The 17,773-nt window shown below is 35.9% G+C and overlaps 3 protein-coding genes and 1 non-coding gene across 10 annotated transcripts; 3 read left to right on the top strand and 1 right to left on the bottom strand.

Annotated features, from left to right (window-relative positions):
• The first annotated feature begins 1,128 nt into the window (after positions 1-1,128).
• LOC111019788 (Transducin/WD40 repeat-like superfamily protein) lies at positions 1,129-2,599 on the top strand. The gene has a single exon (XM_088116845.1). It carries the CDS (start codon positions 1,174-1,176, stop codon positions 2,494-2,496), a length of 1,323 nt encoding a protein of 440 aa, XP_087972971.1. The 5' UTR covers positions 1,129-1,173; the 3' UTR covers positions 2,497-2,599.
• A 3,903-nt stretch (positions 2,600-6,502) lies between these two features.
• Positions 6,503-9,594, bottom strand: LOC111019655 (glycosyl hydrolase 5 family protein). The gene is made up of 3 exons (XM_022296055.2): positions 8,579-9,594; positions 7,281-7,807; positions 6,503-7,194 (listed from the first exon to the last, which is right to left on the bottom strand). Exons 1-3 carry the CDS (start codon positions 9,220-9,222, stop codon positions 6,680-6,682), a joined length of 1,686 nt encoding a protein of 561 aa, XP_022151747.1. The 5' UTR covers positions 9,223-9,594; the 3' UTR covers positions 6,503-6,679.
• Positions 6,520-6,591, top strand: TRNAT-UGU (transfer RNA threonine (anticodon UGU)). The gene has a single exon. It is a non-coding gene; the product is annotated as a tRNA-Thr (tRNA).
• Positions 9,595-9,606: 12 nt separating the features above from the next.
• GLE1 (nucleoporin GLE1-like protein) lies at positions 9,607-17,757 on the top strand. 7 transcript variants are annotated; one of them, XM_088117039.1, is made up of 16 exons: positions 9,609-10,140; positions 10,235-10,315; positions 10,439-10,726; positions 10,822-10,977; positions 11,261-11,381; positions 11,750-11,898; positions 12,412-12,583; positions 12,925-13,144; positions 13,376-13,485; positions 13,831-13,901; positions 14,474-14,555; positions 15,236-15,310; positions 15,840-15,923; positions 16,782-16,913; positions 17,151-17,273; positions 17,347-17,757. In XM_088117039.1, the coding sequence occupies exons 1-16, from the start codon at positions 10,052-10,054 to the stop codon at positions 17,623-17,625; spliced, it is 2,232 nt and encodes a 743-aa protein (XP_087973165.1). In that variant the 5' UTR covers positions 9,609-10,051; the 3' UTR covers positions 17,626-17,757. The 7 variants fall into 7 exon arrangements, with proteins under 7 accessions (XP_087973168.1, XP_087973165.1, XP_087973166.1 ...); XM_088117040.1 differs by having other exon boundaries at positions 12,919-13,117; XM_088117038.1 differs by having other exon boundaries at positions 9,610-10,140; positions 12,919-13,144.
• The last annotated feature ends 16 nt before the right edge of the window (positions 17,758-17,773 follow it).

The following is a 17,773-nucleotide window of genomic DNA, read 5'->3' as shown; positions in this document are numbered from 1 at the left end:
AATTGACATGTCATCCTAATTCAATGATGAAAGGGAATTTTGAATTTATATGAAGGTCCCATTTGTTGTTGCAAAATGGGCCTCTCAGACCCGAGAAGAAGGGACCCATCAATAACGCAAAACAACACACAAAATATAAACGAAGCTTCAAAGAAAATTATAATTGAAAAAAAAAAGACATCTTATTCTCATAGCCGTGTTTGAACCTCCACTTGGCTCAGCTTAGCTATGACTTAACTGTCTCCCTTACTCCTAAAAGTTGCACTCCAATTGACCCATCTTGCCCCCCCCCCTCTTTGCTTTGACCTCATTTGAAAGTGGGATCCAACTTTTAATTTTAAACAAGATAATAAGTAATCTAATATATAACCTAATGATATATTTTACCAGTAATTTAAAATTGGTAGATTTGTAACATATTTGAGGAAAATCTTGCCATATTTATACTTTTCGTTTAAATAAATTTATAAATATAACAACTAATTTTGTCGCTTACTATAAATTTCTTTAAGTATCTAATAATCTTATGGATTAAAGTATCGCATATTAACATAACATATTAACATTTAAGTAATAATGTTCACAAACTTAAAAGAATTAAGATCGAAAATTTAGAATGAGTCCATATAAATACTATCACTCATGGCTAGTGACTAAATTAGTTAAATAATAATAATAATAAAATGAGAATATTTACTCCCTTAAAAGTTTACACGAATTCTATTAGTTACAAAATTAATTTAGACGTATATTTTAGCTTTGATTTATTTCAGCGGATTACTTTCAATTTATATTCATTTTAATCATTAAAATTCCAAAATCTCGATTTTAATCATTGTAATTTAAGAAAAAACCATTTGAGTTGTTGGGTGGGCGTCGAGTAAATAAAGTTACCGTTTTTATTGACCCAAATTTGAAATTACCCCCCTCCACTTATTCCAATTTTGGAAATTAACCCCTCCCTATTCCAATTTTGACCATCGCCTCCTCTTTCTTTCGTTCTTTCTTACCTCGGACGCGCCGTATCGTAATATTTTACGGAAAATCCATTATCATCCACGTGGCAATCTCTCAATGGCCATTCCGCTACCCCTTTTTCTTTCTCTATATATACCACTTTTCTCGTAGTCGCTTCCTCCCTCATCATCTCTTTATCTCTCTCTCCTCGCCGGCATGAGGCTCCGATCGTGGCTACTCCCCTGCTCCTCCGCCACCTCCGCCGCCGCCGACCCCAACAAGCCGCCTCAATCCTCCTCGTACTTAGTTTCCGATGCAAGTAGCCTTTCCGACATGTCGGCCAATTCCTCCTCCTCCTCCTCCAGCTGCGAGACTAGCTGCTCCAGTCTCCACAGCAATCTCTCCCTCCAATCGCTACCGTCGATTCCATCTCTTCAAAAACTCCCCACCGATGCCGTAAACGTCACCGTTGCCCAACTCCACGTCGGCTCTTTAAAGCCCCCCTCGTCGCTCCCGATCTCCCATCTCGCCGTACACGGGGCCCACCTCTACGCGGCCTCGGCCCACGAAATCGACGTCTACGACCGAGCCACCCTCTCCCACGTCACCACATTCAACGCTCAAGATTCCTCCTCCGGCTCCGTTAAGGGAATCGCTTTTCTGCGCGGCGAAATCCTCACCTCTCACCAAGACGGCAAAATCCGCGTCTGGAAGAATACGGCGGCGGAGACGAAGAAACAACAATTCCAATTGCTCGACACTCTCCCCACCCTCAACGACCGCCTCCGCCGTTTTATACTCCCCAAGAATTACGTCAACGTCCGCCGTCACAAGAAGCTCCTCTGGATCCAACACGCCGACGCTGTCACTGGACTCGCCGTCAACGGCGATTCTATCTACTCTGTTTCTTGGGATCGGAGCTTGAAGGTGTGGCGAGGCTCCGACCGGCGCTGCGTGGAGTCCGTGAAGGCGCACGAGGACGCCGTCAACGCGGTGGCCGTCTCCGCCGGGGGAATCGTCTACACCGGGTCGGCTGATCGGAGAATCCGAGTGTGGTCGATTCCGGCGGGGGAGAAGCGGCACGTGTTGGTGGCGACATTGGAGAAGCACAAATCGGCGGTGAACGCATTGGCGTTAAACGACGAGGGTTCGTTGCTGTTTTCGGGAGCGTGCGATCGGTCCGTTCTGGTGTGGGAGAGGGAGGACAGCGCGAACCACATGGCGGTGATCGGCGCACTGAGGGGCCACAAAAAGGCGATACTCTGCTTGATCTACGTCTCTGATTTGCTGTTCAGTGGGTCGGCGGATGGGACGGTCAGGGTTTGGCAACGTGGAGGAGATGGGAGTTTTAATTGCCTGTCTGTACTGGAGGGGCATCAGAAACCGGTGAAGTCGCTGGTGGCCGTGTCGGAGGGGGTATCAAACGGCGTCGTGTCGGTGTGTAGTGGGAGTCTCGATGGGGAGCTGAAAGCGTGGAAACTCTCATTTTCGAATCTCAACACTCCATCGCCTAATTCAAATCTTCTCAAGTGGAGCTAACGTACAAATTATTTTCTTTTGTACAATTATTTTATTGCTTCGAAATCTTCCAAGTGTGAATTTTTTGCAGATTTGGGAATTGAAATTCCATTTTATTGAACAATCCAACGCTGTTACAGAAACTTATCATTTTCATTTTAGTGGCAGTGTAATCTATTGTTAACAGGTAATTAATTAAGAAGAACCCTGATTATTACACATATATAAAGATCATCGTCTTTCGTGAATTGCTTGCAATTTGGTAATGGGAGCGAGTAATATTTTAATTCCCCCAACATTTAGATCACATTTTCTAATTTAAAAAGAAAAAAAAAATTGAATATTTATAAACCCAAGTCATATTTATCCACAACGTCCGAGTCATATAGCAGTGAACAAAAGTTACACAAAATTAAACTCTATCCAAAAACCCAAAATTGTTTGTGGAGAATATATATTAAATTATAAAATTTAGTCTTCAACTTATGTTATATACATAAAAAAAAAAAGTAGTGGAGTTTAAACTTGCATGATATATGATTTTTAGATGAGAAAATTAAGCAGACAAATTAAAAGAGATTTAAATTGAAGAAGATACATATATATATATATTGTGTAGCAGTGGAATTGTAATGATAAGAGTGTATATAGAAAGAAACCAAGTCCAAAGTTGCCTTCTAGCTGGCCCGCTGCCACTCCAGTCTCCACTACTCCACACAAAACAACACAGAGAAATCTTTTTTCTTGGTTTTCCATTGATAATACACAATCCTGCAAAGTAAGAAATGCTGAATGCCACTCAAGTTGGACAACTTGAACACTGTTCGTGCGGGTAATATTCAATACATGCTCACTAACTGCCAAATGATAGACCATATATATATATATATATATTTTCTTTCTTTTTTTTTTAGAATCGATGTATTTATTATTTGGATTAAGTGATACCATAAAGTTTCATATCATAGTGTCAAATAAAACCATATAATATGAGTTGGTGGTGCGAGAAAGATAAAAGCCAAACGAGCTCATCCACACCCATAGATATCCGCCCTCTGCACATTTATCATGGCTGTCGATATATCCACACCTCCAATATATGCATATATAATATCTATATGTATGTTAGTTCGCATCACCTAAATTTATACAATATAGGCTACATAAGGAAGAAAAAGAAAAAACCGCAACTTTGTTTTTTCAATGCACCACTGGTATATATGTTGGTATTCCAAATGAGAAATTTAACCTGATAGATTAAGTCTAAAAAGAGAGTAAACAGGAAAGAAGTTATCATTTTTTTAAAGGAAATTGATTAAGATAATTGGGTAAGCAATGACTAATCAAATTTCCTTGACAATGGAAGAAAAACACTCTTAAGATAATTTTGTGTTGTTAATTGCCATGTTGTTCTAAATTCTACTCCATTAACGAACATGATACATTAATAATAATAGTATTCAAAGTTTTGAAAACAATAAAAGTAATTTTTAAACAAAAGAAAGAGGTTAGATTTTTTTTTTTTTTTTTTTTTGTAATTTAGTCAATAGGTGATATATATATATATTATACACACACCCATTATCTTTATATGCATGATGCATTGAATCTTACAAGAAAAGTTCAGGCCAACCCAACCCACCAGCCACAAAAAAACTCTGATTAAATATATACTGTTACGATATTTCACTGTATAATTAACTGTAGATCATGTGATGAGGAGGAACTTCCTAATTTACCACCAACTTAATTTGCTTGTTGAGTGTTGATCGAGCATCCTAAAACTTCAATTAAACTACTAACTAATGATTAAATAAATAATTAATAATTAATCAATCCATTGGAGAAAGTGGATTTTGTAGTCTAGCTAGCTTTCAACATCTCTCTCTTTATATATCCATGTAATTAAATATGTTGTCAGCTTTTAAGCATCGCCCCATTGATTGATGATCTTTATTAATACTAATTAGTTAATCAGTTATTAATTAGCAAGGGTAAGCGGGAAGCCTCCATAAATTAATTATATATTCATGTTTCATTTGATTACTGCTTAATTCACAACACCAAGGAAACTTAAAAGCCCCTAATTAATTATCAATCTTGGCCTTGGCCACATGCTTGCATGGATCTACATGCCTCCCCTCGCACTGCTAACATGTAGTTTAGAAATAAATATTTGTCTAATCAAAACCTAACTTAATTTAGTTAAGAAATATATCTTTAATTAAAAAGGTTGTGGATGAATCTCCACTCCCGGATGATGTTGAACTAAAAAATAAGTTAATTACTAATTACTATACATATATCTTTAGAGAACGACGTTGTAATAGTCAAACGAGCTTCTGTTATAGTACGACACATGACATCAATTCTGAACAATTAAAAATAATTACTAATTCCTGTATCATATGTCACTCTCATTTAATTTCAAGCAATTACTTTTAAGTGTGGTTCATATCTTAGAGCTAATATGGGACGATATAAATAATTTTTTTGGTATATAAAAAATAAAATATATCACCATTTGCAAATAAACATTAAAAGACAAAAAAAAAAAGAAAGTTTGGGTAACATGTTCATGCATGCATATAGACTGTGGATTATTGGGTGACATGAATTTGATTAAGCATTTTAAATGATTTATTATTTTGGGGTTAAGTTAATAGAGTTGACTAATAGGAACTCTAACAGAACCAACTTGGACTAAACAAAAATTGTTGACTAATTATAGGAGGAAATGATTCAATTTGGGTCAAATTAATTATTATAATATACAATATATAGAGATTTGAATGACATTATGCCAGATGAATATTCCTACTAGAAGTTTCGAAATATTAATTAAGTAATGAAAAATGAATTTTTTGTTGTCTGTTTTCTGATTAGGAAATTTAGGTTGGGCTTGACGAACACCCACCGACTAAAAAATATGCAAAAAAGAAACCCTCGGTGGAACCTTACCCAACTTGCCAACTTGCTCAACGCCTTGAAATTTCTCTTCATTTTCATATAATTATATTTTATTCGACTGGCAAACTAAAAATACATATATTCATTTGTTGGCATCTAATTAACCATGTGATTTCTTTTAATCTAGAGTTAAACATAAATTAAAATATGTGGATAACTAGCTAGATAGAGCAATCTCACAGATGTTTTCTTTATCTACGTCTTTTAAAAAAATTTCAATCTTGGTTTCGATGTTCACATAACCCACTGAAATTTGTGTGACACTAGAAATAGCTAAATTATTTTTCTTTGGAGAAAAAGGAAAAGAAAAAAGGATGGATTATGAAAGCGGCAGTTTTGGGCGTGTTGTGTGAAAGTTGTAGAAAGCCGGCGGCCAGTTTTGAAAGTATTATTTACAACTACGGAACGGAACGGACGGAGAAAGCACAGGAGAGTGGAATAATCCGTAAGTGGTGGGGTTTCCAAAGTAACCTATTTTTTGACTTCCTCCTTTTATTTTGTCTCTATTTGTTTGGATTAATGCGTTGAATTGAAGATTTAATTTGTTCATTTTGTTGCAATTGTTGAATTCCATCACCAATTAGTATGGATTTGGTCGGACCATCTCCCATTCATTGTATTGAAAAAATAGTATGGATTTTCAGTTTTGAATTTTGTTATTATATTCAAAATCTTTGATAATTGCCTTTAATCTTCAATCTTTTCGACTCCAAATGATAATAGTTTTTTTTTTTTTTATTATTCACCTTTCTGTTTTAATTTACTTTTTTCTTTCTAATGAATTCCTTGACAAAATCATCCACTTTACTATTTAACCCACCAACTTTCATTTTTAAAAAAAATAAATAAATATACAGGATTTGATTCGACTGATTAATTAATTAATTTTAAGTTTTTCTAGTATTCTAGTACAGTGGCAGTTTAACATGATATATATCAAGAATTGACTTCAAATTCATTTATTATAATAATTTTATTCTCATTTCATATTTCCCCATCGTGTGTTAAAGAGTAAAATTTCATGAATTCTTTAATTTTTATTTGTTAATAAACTATGTATCTAATTTCAAAATTGCCCCTATAGCTCAGTGGTAGAGCGTCAGTCTTGTAAACTGAAGGTCTGTAGTTCGATCCTGCATGGGGGCAAGTTTTTTTTTCTCCCTGTTTTTTATTTTCAATCAGAACCGAATTACATAAATGAAGTAAATCTATATCCCCAGAATTCCTTGAAGCTTCAGATACTGCCATAAGCCAACTCCATAAAATTGGGCACAACATCAGCCAAAGTCGAACCCACTGCACTGATCATCGACCTTGCCGTGCCCAAACTTCTTGTGCTATTAACAAGCTTGAACCACTGGCTACTCGGGTCACACGCCGAGTCCCGAGCCAAGCATTTGCAAGCATTGGTCACGACAACATTGGTGGTTGGATCCACATCCAAGCAAACAGTGGAGCCATTGCTGGCCCTTGAGGAAATATGCATCTTTGAATCGGAAATCATGTCCCACCTTGAGTTTGAGAGTGTGCATATTATTCCCATCTTGGCTTGCTTCCCCATTTCCTCTGCTTGGATGCAAAAATATGTCCCTTTTATTGTTAGAATCTTCTGTGGTGAGTAGTACCAAGGGTCCGACTCGGCACAGGGCCCTAATTTTAAAGGATCTAGTAGTGATTTTCTCACCACGCATAACCCAGTTGATGGGTGGAAAATTAATTTGTATGGTCTTGTTTCTGTTATTCCTGGTCCTGCAATTCATACCACTCCGTTAAACTATCTATAAAAGATTAAATTTATCATTACCCTAATTTAGTAATTTAAGCTTCTAAGTTACCTTGGAAGGAAGATTGAAGGGCGGAGATGCGCTGGAGGAAGCTCGAATTTCGAACACCACACCAATTCCAATCAAGAATCCCGTAATACTCATTCAATCCAACAACCCCTTCTCTCAAATAGTAACTCCCAACGAGTGTCCATAGCGCCCAATCCAGGTCAAGCTCAGCTGCAGTGGCCAAGAAGCAACTCAAATACCTATTGTCATTCAAATTAGTGCCTCTTTGATCCACTCCAAATTCACTTAAAAACAGAGGCATCCCTTGATCCAACAAAAATCCAGACATTTTCATGAGGTTGTTCACCACTCTTCCGCACACCTGATTGGGGTTGCCGGATGCCCACGAGGAGCCGTCTGAAAACCCGTACCAGTGGACCTCGTACACTAACTTTGCAGTGAATGTGAGGTTCATGGGCTGGTTCGGGTTGTTGAGGAAAGACAAGTCCTTGTCGTAGTTGAGCCCTGAGAGAATTACAAGAACGTCTGGGTTTGCCGAATGAACTGCCTCCGCTCCTCTTTGCATGTACCTTCCACCATTCCATTCATAACAATGATATGTAATGAATCTCAGAGTTCATAATTCAAGTCTCTCAACTCAAATTCTTAATAAATTTTGCATCCGATCATTCTCCAAAATTTGTAACAAAAAAGATGACTTAAAGCCTGTTTTGTTAATATTTTTTAACCTCTTGAAAGTTTTGTACTAAACTTTCCTTTTCAAAGTCTACTCAGTTTTTATATTTTTCTATTTTTTGAGATAATAGAAATTTGAATTTCTTTTTATGGAAGATAACATAAACATAAAAGTCAGACATATATCTTGATAATGATATCTTGATAATGAATTATGTAGTATATAATAATTACTTTCTATCATATATTCGTAGATACATAATAAACAAATATAACAAAAGTATATAATACATGTCAATTAATAATTATTTATAGTCAATTTTGATCTTAATCCGTGATCATTCATATAAATCTAACAAGTATATATAGATTAAAAAGGCAATATAAACACCATTAAATAAATATATATTTTTAAGTGTAATAAAAAAATTAAAAAAAGATTAAAATAATAATATAATCCAAATCAAACTCAAATGTAACGTAAAAGACACGACAAGTCACTCTTATGCTAAATAAAAAACATGAAGAATAAAGGCAATGGAATGACATGTCTCTAAATTAAGAACTGTAACTAATTGAAAAAAAATATATATATTTTTAGCTAAATAATAAAAAAAAATGTTAAATTGGAGTTGAGAATTGAAAGTGGAACTGTAACTAATTACCTGTACCAATCGTTAACATTCTGTTTTGGGCCTCGAAGCTCGTTCCTGAGGCTCATACCAACAACATGGGCCACGCCGTTAAACATGGCGGCCATTCGAGTGAGGCCCTTAATCCACGTCTCCGGGTTGAAATACTGATCCCCGAAGAACCCATTTCCGTCGAAATTGCTGCAGCACCACCCCGGCTTGCTTATGTGATTGTCCAATATCACCATCACCTCCGCCTCCCCCAGCCCCTCCACCACCGCCTGGAACGCCTTTATCAGGGGAAGATCGACGATGGAGGGGTTGTTGGCTTGGATTCCGGCGATGGATTCCGGCAGGCCCAGCCGCTGGAACGACTGCCGGACGGTGAGGGAGGCCAGCGAGTCGTTGGTGGCTAAGAAGAGCGGCCAAGTGAGCCTCACGCAGTTGAACCCTAGCGATGCAATTCGCTTCGAGATCTCCTCAATCGGCTGCTTCGAAAGCCCCTCCGCCACCACCGCCTCCAAATGCGACACCCAATTCACGCATCTTAGCTTCACCCTGTCGCCCCCTTCGTCCACGATCCACCGTGAATCGGTGTGCAGCGGCAGCCCCGCGGCGTGGAGCCACACGGCGGCGACAAAGGCGATGGAGATGAACCCCCTCCTCACGATCACCATCTTCTCTGCTCTTAGTTTTACTAATTTTATTTGATCAGTTTCAATTTCTTCTCCATCTTCAACTCAATTTTGAAATATTTTATGATTGGAAAATGGGGGAGCCAATTTTGAGGCTTTGGGGGGAAGGGAAGTAATGACGAGGGCTTTGAAAGCTACATGCCTAGAGACTTCCAAGGCAATAATTAATTAAAGCTTTACCAGTTTGGTGAAATTGAAATTGTGTAGTTTCTCTCTTTCAAGTCACTCATTCTTTTCTCTGCTAATTTTTCTACCTGGGATTGGAAGGAACTTCATACTCCAAACTTCATACACCAGGAGAGGACTTTTAGTAAATACTCTACTTTCTAAAAGTTGACCAGAAGCAGAAAATTAGGTAGCTTGAGACTTACTCTGATTTAGTTCAAATGAAATTGACACTGAAATTAGAATTCTAACTCAATTTAATTTTTTTTTTTTTGTTTTTTAATATATCGTGTGTGTGAGGTTGGGGAATTCGTTTTGACTAAGATCCACTATGATTTAGAAGATTTTGTTTTGGCTAAGATCCACTATGATTTGAAAGATTTAAATATGAGTAATCCTTTCATGTTAGAAGATAAGTTGATTTTAAATTTATTACTAGGTAATTAAAAATATTGGAAAAATAACTTTAATTTATACCATTGATTAATTAATAAAATATAATTAATCTTGAGAGAGAAATTTATTATTATTTGACATGTTCAAGTTGACCTATTTCGTAAATTTAATGGTATAAAATTGCTATCACCGCTTCTCCCAATAATTTCTCAAATAGAATCCCCATCTCCCTTAACTAAAGTTTCAGACTATGATTGGATTATGTTCATGTGCCGACTGCGGATGGAAAATGAACCGAGAATACCGAACTGACCGATTCGGTTTGTTCATTACGGTTCGGTTTGTTCAATATTCTAAACTGAACCAACATTCACCCCTACTTTCTCCCTTCCGGCTCCGATACCCCGGGACTGATTCTTTCTACTCTGCACAGCACGACCGCGATCCACCACGCCAGGGCCGTCACTCCCTCCCGTAGACTCTGCTCCTGGTCCTTGCAGCAGTTCAAAGCCATGTAAGTTCAACATTCTTCCACACTCAATTTCTGACATCGTAATTGTGTATTTTTCCTGTTGATTCTATGGTTGGAGCAAAAATTTCGAAGCAGATTTTATTTTTCCATTTTGATGCGTTGTAGGCGTAGCAACTTTGTGCACATGCTTAGCCAACATTCTGGAGCTTGGTCATTTTGTCATTTTGAACAACATTCTCTCGGCAGGATCCTGATTATCACTTGTATTGCTCTTTTGTTTGTGTTTTATTTCAGGAGACCTGTGAAGTTGACCCTTCGCTGTCCTTCTAGAGTGGGACAAGTTACAGTTGACCCACAGCCTGATTTTAGCTTCGATGATTTGCGGGTGGAACTTAATTCCTTGGAAGAGAAGCTAAAGACGTCTTCAACGCCTTTCACTAAAACACCATCGCGGTATCATATTTTTCTATATATGAAAAAACACAATGAATTTTGTCCATGCTTCTACTTTTCTTTGTTCAATTATTTTTGGTTTTCAATGTTCTTAGAGATTTCTCTGTCACAAAAACTGTGGAGAGAAGCTCCAGGCCTTTTGTAATGGGGGTGTATGAGGATGAACTACAAGACATATTTAGTGATGGTGAAGATGTTCATGACCAAAGTCCAGTTGTTAACCACTTCAATTGTGATAAAATTTTTCTCAGGTACTGCCGCTTATGTCTTTCTTTTTTCTTTTAAAGTTACAATTGGTTTTATTTGATGAATATTTGTATGAAAATTTCCCCGTATATGTTTTTCTATCTGAAATTTAGTATAGAAAATATACTTTGTGTGATTTTATTCAACTTTTAAAGGACTTGTTCATGTTTTTAAACTTTTCTTTGTCATGTAATTTGCAAAATTTACGATCTGCTGCTATATTTTTATTTAAATTATTACATTTTTTACTTTCTACCATGAATTTTTATGTTTTTGCTTGCCTTTTAGTGATAGTGAAGATTCTGACAATGAATCATCTATTGGAGCACGGGCCTATCTGATGGAGGACGTTGATTTAGTGGAAAGTTATGTAGCTCAGCTAACACATGATCATCAGCTTAATATGAAGGTATTTAGTGGAGTACATGATTCTCTGTGGGAGAAGGTCTTGTAAAGCAACAATTTGATATTAAATAAATTCTTTGATACTTCTTGGAGTTTTAGATGATATACTGCAGCATTTTAGATATTATAGATGGGATGTATGTGAGATGTTAGTTAAACTGGCATTTTTTTGGTACAATAACTTGTTAATTGTAGGATTTAAATTTGAATGCTGTCATAGCTATACTTTATTCTTGTTTAGTCTTACTAAAACTATATGATTGTGGAAACTGTGAAGAACTTTTTATTTCACCAATAGAGTAACAATGTAGATGTATATCTAGCTAATCTTCCATTTTGTTTTGATGCTTTTTTAATTTGGTTTATAAACAGGAGGAAATCAGAAACCAACTTACAAGGGTGGGGACAGAGCTTACAATGTTAAATGAAAAGACAAATGTTGCATTTTCTCAAATTGAGAAATACTATGAGGCAAGACGAGAAGCTGACCGGAGACTTGATACTCAATATCAACGTCAAATGTATGCTTTTTTATTATTTTTGTTTGATCATTATCCTTGATTCAAATTTAGCAAAACTTTTACTGTCGTTATACATTTATTTAGTCTTTCACAAAATTCTCTTCATAAGAAAATATTAGTATGCCATGTATTCCTTGTATAATTATGTGACTCAAGTGATAAAGTTGAAGGTATTTCTTTAATAAAATAAATGTTTGGGCAAGGAAGTCCAATAACGTGTTTCCAGTATTTCTCCTCTTTTTAATAAAAATATCCACGTTTTTTTTATTCTTTAGAGTAGCCGAATTGTATTCAACCATTCCAACATTTAATTTGCAATTTTTGCTTCTCCATGCTCAAATCTAATCAACTAGATTTTTATTTACAATTTATATATATATATTTTCTTTTTAAAAGGTTTTAATTTGTTCTTTGTGCTTCTTTTCTATATCTTCCTACTTATGAATGATTGTGTAGAAGCCCCTGCTAACCTTGAAATTTTACCTGGTGCTTATCCTTTACCTCTGCTTTTAGTGCAGAAGGCCTTGATAAGTACCTGACTGATATTCAGCGGGACCATGAACTAATATCACAAATAGAAGAAAGAAAAATAAGAAGTGATGCGGCTTTTGAAGAAGCCAAAAGAAAGGAGAAGGCCGCTCTAGAAGAAAAAAAACGTCAAGAAAAGGCTAAAGCAGAAGCCGAGGTTTGTTGTCAGCCATTTGAAAACGATGAATGGTTTTTCATGTTTTTTTTCATAAGTGTAGCATTTTACTCATATAGATGGCGTCTGGTAAAAATTAAAACAATTGTTTCTTCAGCTGTTGGCTTCTAATCAGTTCTATTCTAACTCTATTCAACTTTCCTTTAAGTTCTAACCAAACAATATGAGGATCATTTCCCAATGGTTTAAGTTTGCTGTGTTCTTGATAATCAAAGACTTCATCATTTACTTTTTGAGTAAAGCTATCTGTTAGGACACAAGAAGTTACAGGACCTTGCTACATGAGGGCTCTCTCTCTCATACCTCTTCCCTTCTAGGCGCAGGCAAAAGCCAGAGCTGAGGAGGCAAAGAAAGCTGCCATAGAAGCTGAGAGGAGAGCAATGCAAGAAGCAGCTGCAAGGGAAGCCGCTGAAAACTTAAAAAAGGTTGATGTTGGACAAACGCAAGAAACTACCGAAAGCCTGCTAACTACCAAACCAGTAAACTCAGTCGGCCAACCTAAAGGACCTGCTCCAGGTGGAACAAACTTGTCAAAATCACTAGGTGATTTCCAGGATGAATGTGATAATAGCTTTCTGCTTTTGTAAAAATTTGATATATTTAAAAATTTTGAACTCTTTCTATTTTTTTTTTCCATTCTATCTTTGATGCTTTCACGTGCATTTCTCTCTACTCAGGAGATAGATAGGCATGTGTCTTTTTGTGCATGGTCTACAATCTTTCTTGATTGAAGATTTCATCTAATATGAAAATTTTGGGCAAATCTCATGTCAGGTAGCATGATTAGAGCCTCAGAAAATGCTTTGACTTTAGAGAAGGAGAGACTACAGAAACTTAAGGAGGTAGAGGAGGGAAACCAAGCGTTGAGATTGAGTTCAAATAAGGTTTGACATTAACAAATATTTTGAAAGCTTATTATTTTGTTGGTTCAATATGCAACAGATATTCTAGGCATGGATATTCGTTGAATGCAATTTACTGCTTAAGTTAGCTTATCATAGTTAATATTGATTACCATGTGATTGAATGTATCTCTCAGCCTTTTTTTAAAAACTCATCTTAGAATGATGTCATTACTATAAATCAAATGGGGAGAAAATTTTAATTTTTCATTATGCACTTAAATTTCTAATGATTGACTATCTTTCTCTCTAAGACCTGTGATCTGATATCTTATTTGGATACTGATATCATTGTAATATTAAATACCTATCTTTACTTCTCATTAGGATTTTAGCTCCCATGAAAGGCATATCGCTAGGTTAATTCGACAAATAAGGGGGACAAAAGAGAATGTCAGGTATGTTGTATAGCATTTTTGCAATTGAAATTGTTTTGATTAGCACTTACGTTTTTCATGTGCATTTATTCTCTTTGCAACTTGCAAGCTTCTTTGTTAGTATTTATTTAGTTACAAATCCCTGGCTTCCTGTTGTCTGTAGATTTCGTTGGTTACAATTTTAGGATGCTGAAGTTAGATTTCCACTTCTTTCTTCTAGGCTACATGATGTTATTACAATCTACAATGTTTAGTTTTACCTTGACTATTGTTATGGATTGTGAAGGGTTTTCTGCCAATGTTAGTATTTTAATACAAAAATATTTCTAAACATACCTTACCTTCCCTTGTGAGTCTCAAATCTGTACTATACTTATTCGAGAGCCACCAATCATGGAAATATAAGATGGGGCTTTAGTTTCTCTAAGTGGAACCCGTTCAGAAAATATTTGAAATAGTTGTAAGGTTACAGTTTTTGTCACTTGTGTTTTTCTACCTGTATCTAATATTGAGGAAAGCATATATTTTTTTCTTGTTAAAAAAGAATATTGAGGAAAGCATATTGATTGGTTGTGATGCACTATCTGATTCAGAACAAAAGCTAGTGAACTTCTGAAGATTTTCATGGATCCGCATTGTCCACAAACCATTAGCATTGCGGCATTTGCAAAGAAGGTAATGCCATCTCATTAGCCAGTTGATCGTGCATCTTGCTTTTATGTTACACATGATAGTAGTAAAGTAGTTGGTTATGCTATGCCCAAATGTTTGGACATAGCAGTTCCTTGCATTCAAATTTCAATCTTGAAATCTTGGGTTCAAAGCATTGGAGTTGCATACCAAAATAATAATGAGTTTCTTGAAAAAAAAAGTTGTCGGTTCAGGAGCCCTTATTTTGAGTTAACATAGAGATTAGGAACATTCTAGGATTCTGGTGGTAAGAAAGGTTTTCACTTATCATTTATGCCACCTAGTAGATTTCTATTTTTAAAAATATCATATCACTGATGAAAGGTTTTGTGTTTGGCATTTATATAAAAAAATGTAGTTTCTTTAGTTATATTTTAATTTAAATGTGGTTAGGCATGTTGAATTTATATACTCAAATAGGTATAGGTATGCTATGTGTAGTAACTAGACCACTATTTTCTTTTCTTGTGAATTAATGATATGAAATGTTATTGAGGAACTGTCATCCTTGGTTATCTCTTCCATTTCTCAATGGCCAAATTTATTTACAAAAATGTTTTCCTGTTTTACTTTTCTATGCAATTGGGATCTTGTTCTTGAAAATTTTCATATTGTAGTGGGCACAGGAGCTTGAAGCTTCTAACTTTAATAGCTCTGATATTCAGGTCGTTTCTCAATGTGAAAGTTCAGATAATGCACCTTTTGCATGCGGTCATGTTATTGTTCTTGTTACCTCACAGGTATTGGACCCTTCACTTAGTTTGAGTTACAAGCTTTAAATATTAAACTGAGGGGGTGGGGGGTTGTTTTTTTTTTTTTCTTTTTCATAATTGCATCATTCCATATTTCAATATCAAAATAACTCCCTGCATCGGATGCATTTCAAAACTAACCTCTACTGGAAAAATGTCGGTACAACCTTCATATCAGGACTACTGCCTGGTCAAAACTGAAATCTACGAATCTATATGGGGCATGGGTGATGATGGTGCATGCTACAAACAAGTATATTGATATTGTAGTATAACTTGAAATAGCATCATATTAATTGAGGAATGGGTTCTGTACAGTTATGCTTATCTCTAACAGTACTGTCTTTGTTGGACCCCTCTGCATTGGTTATATTTGTTGAATTTATTGTCGTCTACTAAATATAGATGCAATAAGGCATGGTTTATGTTGTGGATTTTTCCATAATTATATCTTTTCTTACACAAACTGAATGCAATAGCTATTGTATGCTAATACTAGCAAATTATTTTTAATCAGGTCCCAAGCGCTATGGTTCTCCTTCTTGCAGAGTTCCATAGAGCTTGCATCTACACAGTCCCGAAGCACACAGGATATTCAGAGGTGAGTTATGTCAACTCAGACAGTCCTTGTCTTTAATCATTCCTGTTCCTGATATGGTTATACCCTGCAGTGTCGCTTCTTCCGTCTTCTCACTTTGATGGCAGTGTCCTGCGTTCTTAATGAAATACAGTCTCTTGATTGACAACGATATTTTATGTTGCCAAAAACTTTTGGCATTGCATGATTCAATCTTAACTTTTGAACGACCGGAAGTTTCAGAGAAGAATCAATACATGTTTTCTGAATGCAATTCTTTAAATACTATCTACGAAAAGATATCTTTTAGTGGACCTTTTTGCCTGACCAGTTTCGTCTCTATAATCATTAGACTCCTGCAGCATAAAGTGCTGTATCAGAATATGCTACTGGCTTAGTTTGGAACAATATCTGTGCTTCATGCGTCTAGAACATGTTAACTAGAAAGGAAATAATGTTATTGCAAATGAAAATAAGTTCATCTGTTTTAACCCGTTTTTTTTTCTAATTCATGTGAGGGTGGGAATTAGAACCTATGATCTTTTGGTCAAGGATATAGCTCTTAGCTAATCGAGCTATGCATAATTTGGCTTTATCTGTTGTAATCTTATTCCAATATACAAGTAGATTAATGCTCCTTACTCCTTAGCTTGCTCAGGTTTTAAGATGGATAAGTTCCACCTATTTAATTGAAAATTGCTAATTTCAAAATTCAAGCCACTTTTGGATTAGTACAAATGGCCTAGCACACTTATGTTGTCTCTCTCTCTCTCTTTTTATTTTTATTATTTTTACTATTTTTTAAATATATTTATTTCTTTCTTATTTATGCGGTTCCTCACTTGCATATCGTATTAATTTTAACACATATAATTGCCATAGGCCGCCTTCGAATCCAAAGTGTCTTATTACAAAACTATTGGATTTCGAGAGGATGATGGAAAGATGGAAAATATTAAGGATTATTTAAAGCGGCTAGAACCATACATGAAACTTTATGGGGCCTTGATTCAGGTTTGTCCCTTCTTATGGCTCAGGAAGTATCAAAATATTTACTTTTTGCAACTTATCATTTTAGAGCATTATATAATTAAGCCGATCGGACTTACTTTCAATATCTAGTTATACCTATAGACTATAGTTGAGCACAGCTCAACAATTAAGACCTATAAAGTTCGAACACCACTCCACAAAAAAAAGTCCATCGTTCTATGAAACAAAAGTACCTTATAAGAATGCATAATTTGGCAGACAGAAGTAGCTGGTGTTCGGAACTTACATGGTCTTGAGGAAGGCTGGGCGTGGCTGGCAAGATTTCTAAATACGGTTCCTCCCAATATATATACTGCAACCGCACTCAATGCATTCTTACAAGTAAGTAGAGTAGACATTAAATTACTGAGCAGTGTAAAATATCGTGGTTTGACCCCCTTTTTGTATCATACAGACAGCAGGCTTTGCATTGTTCAGAAAATATAAATCTCAGTTCAGGAAGCTTCTGAACATCATCTCCGACAACTTCTTGAGTGCCCTCAAAGTCAAATCAAAGGAGAACCAAGGATTGAAACAGGTCGTCCTGATGATAGAATCCTATTTGGAAGATAGAAAGTTCCTTCAAGAACCAGAAGGAAGAAGCTTACAGGGTTCCTTGTTGTCAAATGTAATGGTGCCCGACGCAGATCACCAAGAATCATACGGCCGTTCAAGTAATTCATATTTCTACTGATAACCCCCCTCTCCTGAACTTTTTTTGTTATTAGTTTAGTGGAGGGAATGTAACTCTGCCTACTTAGCCTTGTTGTATCATTTATAACATATACATTCTTCAATACAAAGGAAAAAAAAACCATTTCTCCCATTTCTCCTTCCATTTT

The sequence above is a fragment of the Momordica charantia genome (assembly GCF_013281855.1).
Source record: "Momordica charantia cultivar OHB3-1 chromosome 9 unlocalized genomic scaffold, Mcharantia_2.0 BLBB01000009.1, whole genome shotgun sequence".
NCBI classification, from domain to species: Eukaryota; Viridiplantae; Streptophyta; class Magnoliopsida; order Cucurbitales; family Cucurbitaceae; genus Momordica; species Momordica charantia.
The sequence above is the reverse complement of the archived record's forward strand: the minus strand, read 5'-3'. Positions and strand labels throughout refer to the sequence as shown.